General features: G+C 43.6%; 1 protein-coding gene across 9 annotated transcripts in view; it reads left to right on the top strand.

The window, feature by feature from the left end:
* Positions 1 to 15,286, top strand: part of MYO5A (myosin VA) — a 187,012-nt gene that overhangs the window by 127,577 nt on the left and 44,149 nt on the right. For all 9 annotated transcript variants that reach the window (XM_075897261.1, XM_075897259.1, XM_075897267.1 and 6 more), the window contains exons 16-22: positions 1,298 to 1,395; positions 2,058 to 2,144; positions 2,246 to 2,354; positions 8,330 to 8,541; positions 9,501 to 9,657; positions 13,643 to 13,882; positions 14,349 to 14,597. In XM_075897261.1, coding sequence (XP_075753376.1) covers positions 1,298 to 1,395; positions 2,058 to 2,144; positions 2,246 to 2,354; positions 8,330 to 8,541; positions 9,501 to 9,657; positions 13,643 to 13,882; positions 14,349 to 14,597 — 1,152 coding nt within the window. The remainder of the gene's footprint in view (positions 1 to 1,297; positions 1,396 to 2,057; positions 2,145 to 2,245; positions 2,355 to 8,329; positions 8,542 to 9,500; positions 9,658 to 13,642; positions 13,883 to 14,348; positions 14,598 to 15,286) is intronic.

The raw sequence follows: 15,286 nt of genomic DNA, 5'->3' as shown, positions 1-15,286 counted from the left end.
GGTTTTTTTATTTTACTTAAAAAAAAATTTGTTTTGCTTAACTTTCAGGGTCCTTTTTTCCCCTCAATAACTTTGGTCTTCTCCTTTTTTTTCTCAACAGAATTTTTCCCTGGTGGTTTTTTTGGGGGGAGGGGGTGGGGATTTCAGTATTTTTGTTTAAACCATCTAGCAACCCTACCTGGAGGAGAGGGCCATTTTTGGGGATGTGGAGGCGGCTTTACAAGCTATGGGGTGGAGGGGTGGGGGGCTTCGCAAGCCACACCCTGGGGGGGAAGAGCCGCATGCGGCTTGCGAGCTGCAGGTTGGCCACAGCTGATTTGGAGCCTTAGTGTACATCCTCGTAAGCCTCCACTACTCAATGAATAGCCACATTCTGCACTGGATGAAACATCTGAGTGACTTCCAGGAATAATTCCAGGTAAAGCACATTCCTGTTGTCTAGCTTTCAGGTGTATCACACACCAAGTGATAAGCTTAGTATTGGTATATGGTGCCTACATAAGGATGGGGATCTGTGACAAGGTCCTTATTAAAAAAGCAGAGCTGCACCCCTTGTGGCCAGCCAGAGAAGATCCAAAGCATTCAAAGCCACTGTGTTTCTTGGGAATCGTGGATTAGTGTTGGATTCTACAAGTCCCTAATATTGCAAAAGCTGTGAAACAACAGGTTGGCATACATCCAAAAGAGTGAATAGTAACCAACCACCTTTCAGTGGCTACTTATCTTTCCTCCTGGAATGATCTGTTTTACAGCTGTTTCATCTGGACTGGTTTTACACCAGCTGAACAAAAGTGAGTTTTGTGCTATTTTAACATGCCTGTTCAGGTTGTTGCTGATTTCAGAGACAGCATGCAAATCTGGGTGCTAGAATGTATGCGGCCAGTGTAAAGGTTTGATACAGAATGTATTATATTTTTAGTATTTAACCTCACATTTAGGTTCATCTTTGCACAGAAAATAGAATGGAGTCAGAGATTCAAAATTCAACCCTTCAACTCCTGCCACTTGTGTGGCTGCATTTGTCATAGGCAACTCAAGAATTTGTGTATTGAATGGCGATACAATTGCTGTTGATTCTATAAGACTGTAGCAGTGTATATAAATTGTTTCCAAGAATCAACAGAATTTATAGTATAGATGCACACACTGGGGCAGCACATAACCAGACTTCTTTACTGAAATTTGGCTTTATGTTGGATATTTCGAAACAACCTGTCTTGTCAAATAAAAATGTCCTGTTTTAAGATAATTTCAAATAGGACTGAGTTTCATCGAATTCTGATTTCTTTTTTTACAGTTTCGGAACTCTCTTCATCTACTGATGGAAACCCTTAATGCTACAACTCCACATTACGTGCGTTGTATTAAGCCCAATGACTTCAAGTTTCCATTCACGTAAGTCGGGATTCAAAAATGGTCTCTGAGAACTTAATAAACATCATTCAGCAGTAGAATAGTGCATCATGAAAACATTGGGATACACATAATTATAGGATATAATAGAGAGAAAATTGCTAGGAGACAGCTTTGTATTTCTCCTTTATGCTGTCTGACGATTCCCACTTTTTCATGATTTTCCATTTTGAATTTGAGTCAAAGCTTGCACTTACAAACAATTTGTGCTAATGACAGCTTCTTTGATTGAAATCTAATTATTCACATTCTTAATGTTGTCACCATTCTAAAATTAGGCTAGTCTACACCGTGTGGAGAAGGTCATCTTAAGGTACGCAACTCGAGCTACATTATTTACGTGGTCAGAGTTGACGTACCTTAAGCCAAGCTTTCTGTCTCCACAGTGGGAGGTTGATGGGAGAAAGGCTCCCGTCAACTTCCATTGCTCCTTGTGGCAATGAGGAGTACTGACGCCAATGGGGACACTCTGCATTCAATTTAGCAGGTCTTTACTAGACCCGCTAAATGGAACCCCAGAAGCTCTATTGCCACAGTGTCGATTCTCTGGTAAATGGAGATGTGGCCTTATATTCTCATTTAAAATTTGCCTACACCTTTGCTTAGAAAGTCAGCCATTTGACATATTTGGTTTTCTTATGTAGGTTTGATGAAAAGCGGGCAGTTCAGCAGCTCAGAGCTTGTGGAGTTCTGGAAACTATCCGGATCAGTGCAGCTGGCTTCCCCTCACGGTAGGGGGGGGATTTGGTTTTTGGATTGTTATTAGAAGAGGCATTTTCATTGAGAAAGGTTTCAATTGTACAGTTAACACCCTTCCTGTTTCTTCGTACAGGTGGACCTATCAGGAATTCTTCAGCCGCTACCGTGTCTTAATGAAGCAAAAAGATGTCCTTAGTGACAGAAAACAGACCTGCAAAAATGTGTTGGAGAAGTTGATTTTGGTAGTAGAATTGTTGCTTTTTAAATCTATAAATATTAATTGGAATCCTGAACTACACTGATAGTTTTTAAAAATGTGTTGCTTCTCCCATACAAATTTGAAAATAGTAAAATATTACTATTAGGTGATAGTATTTTCATACAGCAGCCAGCACTAATATAGGGAAATCATAGTCTCTCCTAAGTGTTATATTGTTTGCTGGTTGGATGATGTTCGCCCTTTTTTTTGTTGTTGTTCAAGTTTTAGAACCAGGGTTCTCCAGCTTCATTTCACCATGTCGCCCTTCTGACAACAAGAACCACTTATGTCCCCAAGAGGAGGAATGGAAGCCTGAGCCCATCCGAGCCCCAAGTGAGGGGGCCAAAGTCTGAATCAAAGCAAAAGGGCTTCAGCTCCAGGCTGTGGGCTTATGACCTGAGTCCTGCCACTTAGGGCTGAAGGTCTCGGGCTTCCACTCTAGGCCTCAGCAAATCTAAGCCAACCCTGGCGACCCCATTCACAAGGGGTCCCGACCCATAGTTAGAGAATTTCTGTTTTAGAAGCATTGGGTCTTGGCTGCTATTAAGGATCAACAATTCAAATAAAAATGGGATTTTGCCTCAATGAGTGCAAGTCACTCCGGTGTTGCTGTGTGGGATGAAGTTTGATTCTCCAATACAGCAGAAGCTAGAAAGATAAGATTTGCAGCCTGGTGAATGGAGGGAGTGCCTCATTTATTTTAATAGTAAATTGTATTAACTTTGAAGGTATAATTGTCCTGCGAGCTCCAATATAGAGGAGTCTCGCTTTGCTGTTCCAAGCAAAAACCCATCCACCTCCTTTACAATTTTCATGTACATAATGTTACAAGGAACAAGGGAGAAAAGTTGTTCTCCTTAACCTCTGAGGATAGGATAAGAAGCAATGATTGGCTTAAATTGCAGCAAGGTTGCTTCAGATTGGACATTAGGAAAAACTTCCTAGTTAAGTACTGGAATAAATTGCCTAGGAAGGCTGTGGAATCTCCATCATTGGAGATTTTGAAGAAGAGGTTAGACAAACACCTGTCTAGATAATCTAGATCAAGGGTGAGCAAAATGCCACCCGCCAAACGTTTTCCTCTGAGCTGCTTAGTCCTGTAGTGCAGTGGGGTGATCAGGCAGGCTGCCTGCCTGCTGCGGCCCCAGCCACACTGCTCCCGGAAACAGCTAGCTGCTGTTAGCAAGCGTGTCTCTTCATGCCCCTTGGTAGGAGGGAGGCAGTGAATCTCCACCTGCTGCCTCTGCCCTAGCATCACCCTCCCAACTTCTATTGGCCAGAAACTGGCCAATGAGAGTTGCAGGGGTGGTGCTTTTTGGTGCAGGCTGCATGCAGAAACTTGCAGAAACTTGCTGCTCCCCTGCTCCCAAGGGGCACGCAGACGTATTTCCCCAGCTGCAGCCCACTTTGAGTGGCGTGGGGCTACCTATGGTAAGCACCTCCTGTCCAGGGCCAAAGTCTGCACTCCTTGGCTCAGCTCAGAACCGCCTCCTGGACCTAAGCTTCCTTCCAGATTCTGCATCCCTTCTGCACCACTGCCCCAAGCCACAGCCCCCCTTCTGCACCCAAACTCACCCAAACTATCACAGTAAGGTAATAGGAAAATGCAACCCATGATCATTTTAAACATTCTTTGAAAATTACCTGTGAAAATTATTGCCCACTTCCAGTCTAGATAATACTTAGTCTTGCCTTGAGGGTAGAAGGCTGGACTAGATCAACGGTGCACAACGGTGCACAACTTCGCAGCACTTGGATCCGAATGGCTGCTTTTCCTAGCTTCTCAGCTCAGTGTTTGATGCACATGGGGTGGGGGCAGTGGCAGGAGAGCAGCCGCAGCCCAACAATTAAAGGGGAGGGGGCGTGAATGAAAAAAGGTTGCATACCACTGGACTAGATGACCTCTCAAGTTCCCTTCCACTCTTGTTCTATGATTCCTTAATTCCTTAGCACTGTGAGACTTGGCCACTGTCCTACCACCTCCCAGCTGTTTCCCTGCCCATGCCTTCCTACACAGAGATGCTCTGTGCAAATGCCTCTTGCATACTGGGAGTTTCCAACCTAGGGGAACTGTGGTGAAAATAAGCAACAGGAGGAGGAGACTTTCTGGTACAGGAAAGACAGAACTAAGAATAGTGACTCAGCATTTGCTCCCAAGGGTGAGCAGCTCCGCCTCCTCTAGCACAGTACTGACTGCTGGTTCCCCTTCCTTAACATTTAAGAATCAACTGTTGTGTAAGTCACCTGGGGTGTGTCCAGACTCCATGCCTCCGTCGACGGAGGCATGTAGATTAGCCAGATCGGAAGAGGGAAATGAAGCCGCGATTAAAATAATCGCGGCTTCATTTAAATTTAAATGGCTGCCCCGATCTGCCGATCAGCTGTTTGTCGGCAGATCGGGAGAGTCTGGACGCGATGCCCCGACAAAGAAGCCTTTCTTCATCGACACAGGTAAGCCTCGTGAAACCAGGTTTACCTGTGTCGATGAAGAAAGGCTTCTTTGTCGGGGCATCGCGTCCAGACTCTCCCGATCTGCCGACAAACAGCTGATCGGCAGATCGGGGCAGCCATTTAAATTTAAATGAAGCCGCGATTATTTTAATCGCGGCTTCATTTCCCTCTTCCGATCTGGCTAATCTACATGCCTCCGTCGACGGAGGCATGGAGTCTGGACACAGCCCTGGGTATAAAGCCAACAAAATCATTGGAGTTAGGCAAGTCATTACAGTGGTTCCTCAGGAGTAGCCAGTATACTAAGGGTTAATGTGCAGCACAGAAAGGCTCCAAAAAAGGATCCCATTTACTTCTCGACCATGAGGTGGTTAATTATGGCTCAGTGCAGGGTATAACTGAGGAAGAGTAAAACACTTGTACTATGTAAGGTTATGTCTACACTACAAAGTTAGTTCGAACTAACAGATGTTAGTTCGAACTAACTTTAATAGGCGCTACACTAGCGCTCCGCTAGTTCAAATTTAATTCGAACTAGCGGAGCGCTTAGTTCGAACTAGGAAAACCTCATTTTACGAGGCTTAAGCCTAGTTCGAACTAGCTAGTTCGAATTAAGGGGTGTGTAGCCCCTTAATTCGAACTAGTGGGAGGCTAGCCCTCCCCAGCTTTCCCTGGTGGCCACTCTGGCCAACAACAGGGAAACTCGTCTGCCCCCCTCCCGGCCCCGAACCCCTTAAAGAGGCACGGGCTAGCTACGGTGCCCGTGCCAGGTGCAAACCTGCCAGCACCTAGCCAGCAGACCCTGCACCTGGCACAGATTGAGCCACCCACCTGATGCCCCCCAGCCCTTCCCCTCTTCCCGGGACCAGGCTGGCGGCTCCCGGGAGCTTGCCCGGGACCGCAAGAGGGGGGCACCCGCCTGGGCTAGTGCGGACATCGTGGACCTCATCCACGACCTCTGCACTAGGCACAGGAAAGTGGCTGGCTAGGGCAGGAGAGCTGCCAGCCTGGCCACCCAGGAGCAGGTGTGCATGAAAATCAAGGTGGTCCACTGAGACCCCCGACCCTGAGCCCTGAGCTTACAATGGCCGTCCTGGGTCAGACCAAAGTCCATCTAGCCCAGTAGCCTGTCTGCCGACAGCGGCCCACCCTAGGGACCGAAGACAGTGACCAAGCCATTTGTCTCGTGCCATCCCTCTCCAGCCTTCCACAAACCTTGGGCAGGGACACCACTCCTACCCCCTGGCTAATACCACTCCATGGACCCAACCTCCATGACTTGATCTCACTTCCCTTTAAACTCTGTTCTAGTTGTAGCCTTCACAGCCTCCTGCAGCAAGGAGTTCCACAGGTTGACTCTTTGCTTTGTGAAGAACAACTTTCTGTTACTAGTTTGAAGCCTGCTACCCATTCCTTTCCTTTGGTGTCCTCTAGTCCTTCTTTATGGGAACTAATGAAGAACTTTTCTGTATGCACCCTCTCCACCCAACTCCTGATTTTAGAGACCTCTATCCTGTCCCCCCTCCGTCTCCTCTTTTCTAAGCTGAAAAGTCCCAGTCTCTTTAGCCTCTCTTCATATGGGACCTGTTCCCAACCCCTGATCATTTTAGTTGCCCTCCCCTCTCCCACCCTCTTTCTTCTCCTCTCCCACCTCCTTTTCCCAGTCTCCCCCAGTTTTGTTCAATAAAGACAGATTCCATTTTTTAACACAATTGTCCTTTATTTTGTACATCAAGAAGAGGGGCTAGGGAAGGGTAAGTGGAAGGAGGTGAGGGAGGAATGGGGTACACGCCCCCGATGGGGAGGACTGGGCTGGCTCTGCGGGCTTCTGGGGGTGGAAGCTCTCCTGCAGCCCCCCAGTTGCCCCCTCTCCCCAGATGGCAGCCTGCGGCAAGTGCAGCCGGTCTGATGGCCGAGTGCTGTGATGTGCCCAGTGTGGGTACTCCGGGCAATCCAAGCCAGGACTACTTTGCAAGCGGGACACCCCTGAGAACTGTCTGTCCGGGGTGGGGGTCGGGACCCTTTAAGCACAGCCCTCGGCTAGCCTGAGACAGCATCTCCACGCTCTAAGTCCTCCTCTGATGCCCTGCCAGCACTGCTTCCAGCCATCCTTAAGCCTGGTTCAGGGTCCACTTAATGTGGACATGCTAGTTCGAATTAGCAAAACGCTAATTCGAACTAGTTTTTTAGTCTGGATCCGTTAGTTCGAATTAGCTTAGTTCGAATTAACTAATTCGAACTAAGTTAGTTCAAATTAACGTTGTAGTGTAGACGTACCCTAATGTAGCTTAAGACTGACTGTTGAGGAAGGTCAGATATCAGTTTAAAAGTAGTTATTTTAATTCTCATTTCAAATACTGACTTTTAAACAAAGGCCTTTGGGTTTGGCTTCTGTATTAGTGTTTATTACAAATATTTGGAAAATGGATAAAATCATTTTAAAAATTAATTTTCTAGTTTTATGGATAAATACTGAGTTTAATATTGAGGGCTGGGAGGACAGAAGAAAGTAACAAATAGAGAAAGTTAAGAGTATTAAAAGTTAAAAGCAATGGGTTCTTAAGTTGTGGTTTATTTTGGGAGCTGTACATTAATTGTATTACACATACCTGCGTATGTGTATATGTTGTGTATTCCAAATTACCTTTAGTCTCATAGGCCTAGTCTACACTAGGAGATAAGTTTGAATCAAGATATGCACCTTCAGCTATGTTAATTGCATAGCTTATGTTGAAGTATCTTACCTCGAATTTTGGCGCTGTCCACACTGTGGGAAGTCGAAGGGAGCATACTCCTCGTAGAATCAGGACTACCGGGTACCGGCGTGAGTGCTTGCTCAGTTCAGTTTAGTGTGTCTTCACTAGACCCTCTAATTCGAACCCTGGAAGATTGATTGCGATGGCTTCAATCTTATCTGTAGTGTAGACATGGCCACATTTACTCGTAGACTAACTTATTAACATACCAGTCTCTCTAATGTATTGATTTTTCTCAATATAATCAGTATTTTCATGTACCTGAGTGGTCCAAAGTTTGGGTAAAAATCAGTTTTTTGAAAAGAGAAAATATTAGCTTTTGTTAAACCTAGGGATTTTTCAATAAAAACCAAAAGCACCTTAAATATAAGCCATGTTTGGCAGAAGAAATATCAGTCTTCGGTTCTTTGAAACATTTAAAAAGATAACTTTTTTTCTGGTTCAGATAATATCTCATGATAGAGAAAAGTTATAATCAACCCTCACGTTGCTTAAGATTCCACCACTTCCCTAATCCTGTTAACTCCAAAAAATTTATGCACAGAACATAATAGAGGTAAAAAAAATCCTGCTTCCTTAGTTAATGTAGGTACAGATTTAGCTGAAATTCTAAATGGTGAGTTTTATCTCTTTACTGAGTCTGCTTTACACAGAAAAAGCCTTTGTGTGTTCACTGACAGCCTTTGTGTCTTTTTTTTTAATCCACTGTTGTTTAATTCTGTTACTGATCATATATTTCCTCTGAAAATAGGACCAGGATAAGTATCAGTTTGGTAAAACAAAAATATTTTTTCGGGCTGGTCAAGTAGCCTATCTGGAAAAAATAAGAGCAGATAAGCTGAGAGCTGCTTGCATCCGCATCCAGAAGACGATCCGAGGATGGCTGATGCGGAAGAAGTACCTGCGCATGAGGAAAGCAGCCATCACCATTCAGAGATATGTCCGAGGGTACCAGGCTCGATGGTAAGTAGCACACTTGAAGAAACTTGCTCTTACGTCAGTTCACATTCCTTTAACTAGGTCATTTAACTGTGAGAGCATCTTCTGTCTCCTTCCTGTGCTGATCAGCAGGACTGACTTTTTCAGTGTAGTGAAGAAAGTGGACAAGAATGTGCATTTTTATAAGAGCAGTACCTGCTTGTTTTGACCTCCAGAAAGAAGTAGCTATTTCCCAGCTGGCTAACACCTCACAGCAGCCTATGTTTGTTGAAGTAGAGGAAAAGTAGAGTGAGGAGGACAGCCCGTAGGTGGGGTGAGGCAGGACTTTTGCTTAGACTAAATCCTGACTTGCCCTCTTCCTGCCATGACACGTTGTTAACTTCCCACTGCCCTCAACTTCCACTGCCCTCCTAATGTGTTCTCTCTCTCTCCACTAGTGGAGAACCTACCCCTTCAGTCCAGGATGCAGCAAAGAAGAGAGAGGCTATCTGGGAGCAAATGGCAGATGTGGGTAGGGAGGGAACCAGCTGGAGCAGAGAAGCAGGCAGATAGCAGAGGTGAGGTGGGAGTGAAAAGGAAAGGAATGAAGTTGGGATGCTGGAGGAATAAGAATTGAGGATGGACCTGTTTCTGTTGGGGAATGAATTAGGGAAGGCTTATTGATGGAAGCCGCTTTAAAAAATGAGGGAAGATGATCAGAAAATGAGAAGAGTGGATCAGTTTTTCCCAGTGCAATTTTCTGAAGGCGAGTAATCACTACATAAGGCTCTAAGGGTTAATTTTTTTAATTTTTCCCGTGCTGCTGTGTAGTTATAGTAGTAAACAAACACTTTACCATTGTTGGTACTGTAGGTAATCTAGAGCAGAATATGTAGAAAACATAGCTCTTAAGAAACAGGATAAAGTCAGAAGACTGGGAAAATGTTATTTGGGGGTTATAAATAATGCATGTAAATTCCATTTCCACCATTTTTCTTTGTCAGCTATGCCAAGTTCTTGAGAAGAACCAGGGCTGCCATCATAATTCAGAAGTTCCAGCGCATGTGTGTGGTTCGCAAAAGATACCGTCTCATGCAAGCTGCCACTGTTATGCTTCAGTCACTTTTACGAGGGTACATGGCCAGGAACCAATACCAAAGGGTAAGAAGACCCAGAGTTTCACTATTGCTGTATTTCCAGGCACCTCCAGACTAACCCCTACTGTAGTGTTTCCATGGTACTCTTAAATGTTTGTTTACAAATTGTCATACCTTAGTGCACACACTCTGTGCCACTGCATGCACTCAAAGTATCTGCAATAAGGATGTAAAATCCTGTTTAATTGGTTCACCGGTTAAACATATTGTTTAACCAATTAACCAATTAAAGGGGGTGACCATTCCAGCTGAGCTGGGCAGGAGTGGCCCTGCCCCTTCCTGTGGGGCACCTGGACCCACCATGGACAGAGACTTCTCCAGGCCAGCTGGAGAAGCCCCTTTCTGCAGGGCACCAGGCCTGCCATTGACAGAGGCTGCTCTGCACACTGGGCCAGTGCCCTACCTATGATGGGTCGGGAATTGCTTTATCCCCCACTAGTTAACCAGAACCAGTGAGCCTCACCGGTTAATCTTTCACACCTCTAACCTGCAAATATGAATAATAGGCTACAATGATCACACAACCAGTCATTATGAGTCCAGCTTAATTTTGCATGCACACATGGGCCCCGTGATTTAGTAGCTCTTCTTAATTTATCATTTATGATTCTATCAAACTCGAAAAGATAATTCAGGATGCTAATTTTGATGTTAGTGATCCGTTCTCTGATAGACTATAAGATTAAAGCCTTAGTTTTCTTTTTTTCTTCCCCTTTTTTCATTTATTTGTCCTGGTCTCAGTTGTGTGGGAGAGTGACCGAATTTTATCCTAATTATGATGATATGTTTAATGGCAAATTAACTGCCCTCATTTTAGAAATTAGGCTTTGCTTTTAAACATGAGAGGGCTGGAAGCAGAATTATTATTACAGTGGCATTTTATGAGTTAGACAACATTTTGCACAGCAGTTCTACCCATAAAGATTGTTTTGCGTTGAATTTTTTGAAGGTCAGCTCATCATTTACTGAAAAGTTTCCTACAGAGTTGAACTTATTCTCAAGTTAGTAGATGTAAATGGTATAACACAAAACTCTACCAGTGCTTGTGTTTGAAATGCTTGCCTTATATTGATCAAAAGAATTGGGCTGTAGAAATTTCTTGACATTTTTAGATCTGTACTAAAGAGAAAATGTATGAGGGAGCATACGTACTTGTGTGCAAATGTAGACACCCATACACACACACACACACACACACACACACACACACACACACACACGTAGCATATCCATCTAATATAGGAGAGAGCAATAATTTTGGGGGCTACTTCACAAATTTCTGAATTGCCCCCAGGCTGCCCCGAAAGGGCCAGAAGATTTCCTTTGCTCCCCTGCCCACAGATCCTGATTGGTGTGGAGTGGGGGAGCATGTGAAGTCTGCTCCCCGCCACCGTGATGCCTAGAGAGAACTGCCAGCTGTTTTGAACAGCTAGCAGTTCCCTCTAGACACCGCATGCCCTTGACGGTGGGAGGAGCCTTTGCGTGCGTGCTTCCCCTACCCCCAGGCCAATTAGGGTCCGGGGGCAGGCGAGCACATGAAGTCTTTGCCCTGCACCCCCACCCTGCAATGGGTGTGCAATACCTAGAGAGAGCCACCAGCTGTTTTCAACAGCTGGAGGTTCCCTATGGTGCTGTGTGCCTCTGTTGGGGGAGGAGACGTCGAGCACTCCCCCGTCCCCAGGTCTCAATTGGCCGGGGGTGGAGGAGCGGCAGGGATGCTGTGGGCCGGATCAACCAGCTTAGTGGGCTGGATCCAGCCCGCGGAGGCTGTCTTGCCCACTTCTGATCTAACATAACATTAATGTGAAGGTTGTGAAAATAGCCAGAAATGCCAGGAAAGTAAGATTTCTCCCACTGCACTCAGCCATGTTACACGTCTTATTTGCTTTATCGTGAACCTTGTTTTATTTGTACCTATTTGTTTCTGCTAGCATTCTGAGCACTGTAATCCAGGTTTTTTACCACCAGCATATATAAGAATATTAAAACATTAAGCCTTTTAATAGCTTGATAGATATTTTTCAACTATACGTTAACTTCAGAAAGTAATGAACTTCTTGATAAAACACGCACATCACATCAACATATAGGCTAAAAGCATCCCTAGGATATGCAGAACAGATAAGTCAGCCATTCTAGATCCCTGAAATTGGCTGAGTGACTGTTATATACATTTCCTTTTCTACAGAACAGCAACATTTTATAAACCTGTCACATTCCCTTGTACTAGACATAGCAACTTAGTTCTGAAATCACCATAAGGGCCAGTCAAGCCTAACTATCTAAGGATGGTTCTGCAATTATAGTTAATTCTTCTCCTTAGTAATCACAATTAGAAATTATGTTTTATAAAATTCTGGCTTCACAGATTGAACAAATGATAAATGTAAGACAGATGCTCTGATATGAAGGAGGAATTTTAGTAAATGATCCTGCAGAATGAAGCAGAGGTGTTGTTTGCAGTCCTGAGATTGTGTAGTTATCCTACTAAATTTTTAAAAACTGCGATTAATTGAAAAACTCTCCTTACAGACCATTTTGATCCACATCTGATATCTATAATGTATGACACACACATTGCACTTTAGGAAGGGTTTTTTATATGGCTTACTTTTTTTAGGTTAGATAAGATGAAAATGGAATTGTATTTTACATATCATAGTATACCCTGGTCATGCAAAACAACATTCAAATTAGGGTTACCATGTGTCCGGTATTGGCCCGGTATTTGCGGCTTCTGTCTGGTAAAAAAAACCCAAACAAACAAACCAGAAAATACTGGACATATAAAATGTCCGGAATTTTTTGTATTTCTCGGACAGAAGGCCACTTGAGACGTTCCTCCCCTGCCTCGCATCTGGCGGAGGCGGGAGGAGCGTGAAAGCCTGAAAGTGGCATCAGACTGCAATCAGTTTTAACTCCTTAAAAACAAAAAGTATTCAGCTTGCAGAGGTTAAAAGTTTCTGTTAGTTTTACCAGTAGAATTCAATAGTTTTTAAAGCCCTAGAAGGACTACAGTCATGTTACCCGTGGGAACATCCCAGGAGCTAAACACTGATCTTGTGAGATTGCGGACCTTCTTGGAAATCACTGAAGTGTTCTTAAATCAGCTGTCCAAAAAGTAAATAGAAAATTAGTTTGAATGTGCAAGATTGCTGGTAAAACATTGATAACTTAAATTGTGAACCATTTTTCTGAAAACCTGCACTTTTAAAACATATTTTTAAAGATTGTCAAGCCATGTTTTGAAATTTTCACTCTCATTTGTTCTGTTCTGGGGCAAAATTTCTGACTGGGATAAATGGGAAGGAAAACATTTCTTAATGTTTGCAGAACTCAGAAAATCTGCACCGATTTTTGTTTGATCTTTAGCCAAATAGTAAGCATGGAAAAACATTTTAAAAAATTTCTACAAGCTGGGAATAACTTATAAAAAGCAGGGGGGTGCAAATAGAAATTAGAATTCAGCTTCCTAAGTTACACCAACTGTTGTAATGCAGAGGAGGTACATTTGTGTGTGTGTATATATGGAAGATTTGTGGTGAGAGTAAACAATATTTGTCCATCTGTCCATGTACCAGTGACTTCAAAGACCTCATAAGAAAGGGTATACTACATGCAAATTCTGTTCATCCCTAGAATTCCAGGGATGGATTTGTAATTTTTTCCATAAGTATTCTATAGCCCTGTGACTAACAGGGATCTTGCATCAGTATAAATGTCTCCAGTTCCTTCCTTCCATTTCTTTCCCTTCATTTTAGCTTTCTGTCATTTCTTTCCCTATCTTCTCTTGCTCCTTAGGTTTATGTATGTATTTTATTTATTTATACTGATTCCCTGGTCCTCTCCTGCTGCCCTTCACTGGCAGTTTCTCTGTTCAAACAGATGTGTCTCTAGTTATAACCTACGTATCTCTCCTTACAGAATGTTAGTTTTCTATGAATAAAGTGTGTGGCTTTTTCATCTAATGTTCTTGTTTTTAAACCCAGATGCTTCGAGAGCATAAAGCCATTATTATTCAGAAGCGTGTGCGGGGCTGGCTGGCTCGTGTGCACTACCATCGGAGCTTGAGGGCAATCGTTTACCTGCAATGCTGCATCAGGCGTATGATTGCCAGGAGGGAGCTAAAGAAGTTGAAGATAGAGGCGCGCTCTGTGGAACGCTACAAGAAACTCAATATTGGGATGGAGAACAAGATCATGCAACTGCAGCGTAAAATTGATGAGCAGGTAAAATGCCCCAAGAGTGAATGATCACATCACCTGCCTCTCTATTTGAACTATGAGTAATCCTTGGAAAAACACAGTGATTATTGGAAATGGAATTTGTCCTCAAAAGGAATCAGTTTTCTTTAGTCAGGAGAAATATCCCTTTCCACAGAGGGGAGAGTGGATCCGTATAGGTGTGAATCATTAGATAAAGTACTATTCCATACCATTTCCATACTTTTTTCCTCCACAGTGTTTAATGGAAAATAAGTATGTTGCTGGACATGCATGGGCTTTGTCTGATTTTAACATGGTACATGAAGGTTTGGAAGCTGCTATCGTTCTGACCCAAGCATCAAGTGTTCTCTGGATAAAGAGAGTGATTCAGTCTGACAATATAGCACCTTTCACCAGCACTAAAGTTCCCATTACAACAAACCCCAAAACTATGCTGAATGTTGGTATGTCTGCATTGTGTTTTGCACAGAACAAAGACTACAAATCCCTACTGGAGAAACTAACTAGCTTGGAAACCACATACACCACGGAGACCGAGAAATTGCGGAGTGATGTGGAAAGGCTTCGCATGAGTGAGGAGGAGGCCAAGAATGCCACCAACCGTGTTCTCGTACTCCAAGAGGAGATCGCCAAGCTTCGAAAGGAGCTGCACCAAACTCAGTCTGAGAAGATAACAATTGAGGAATGGTCAAACAGATACAAACAAGAAACAGAACAGGTGGGAACTTCTTACCTCCTAAATACCTAAGTTTTAGAAATGGTCTGTCTCCAAAAGCCCCATTGGTTGGCTGTTCCTGAGATCTTAAAGATGCACAGCTATTAAAACGATCCTTTTTCTTTTGTTATTCTCAGGTTGAGTATAGCATGTGGAGTAGTCTAGAAAGTAAGGGTGTAAAATCCTGTTTCATTGGCTAACCAGTTAAACATTATGGGTGCATCAACAGTACACTGTTATTCCAGAATAATGGTCGTTATTCTGGAAAAACAGTACTAGCGTCCACATAGCAATTGCGTTACTTTGAAAGAAAATCAGAATAACAGAGGGCTTTTTCCAGCATTGGTAAATCTCATTCCACGAGGAATAACACCTCTTCTGAAAAAGTTATTTCACAAGAGGGTGTGTGTGGATGCTCCACTGCTGCTATGTTGAAATAGCCCCTCTCCAGAGCCATTCTAAGTTGTTCTCCCACCCCGTGCCTCCTGGGGTTCTAAATCAAGAAGATGCATCCACATTAGGGGAACCTGCCTCAGACTAATTTTGAGGCTTTCCTGTACTGTGGATGCTTTATTTTGAAGTAAGCTATTCCAGAAGATATCTTCCAGAATAGCTTTTTCCAAAATCAGCTTGCAGTGTAGATATACCCTATGTTTAACCAGTTAACTGATTAAAGGGGAGGAGCAGGGAAG

Source organism: Pelodiscus sinensis, chromosome 14 (genome assembly GCF_049634645.1).
Source record: "Pelodiscus sinensis isolate JC-2024 chromosome 14, ASM4963464v1, whole genome shotgun sequence".
Classification (NCBI taxonomy): Eukaryota; Metazoa; Chordata; order Testudines; family Trionychidae; genus Pelodiscus; species Pelodiscus sinensis.
This window is presented reverse-complemented; position numbering and strand designations above follow the sequence as displayed.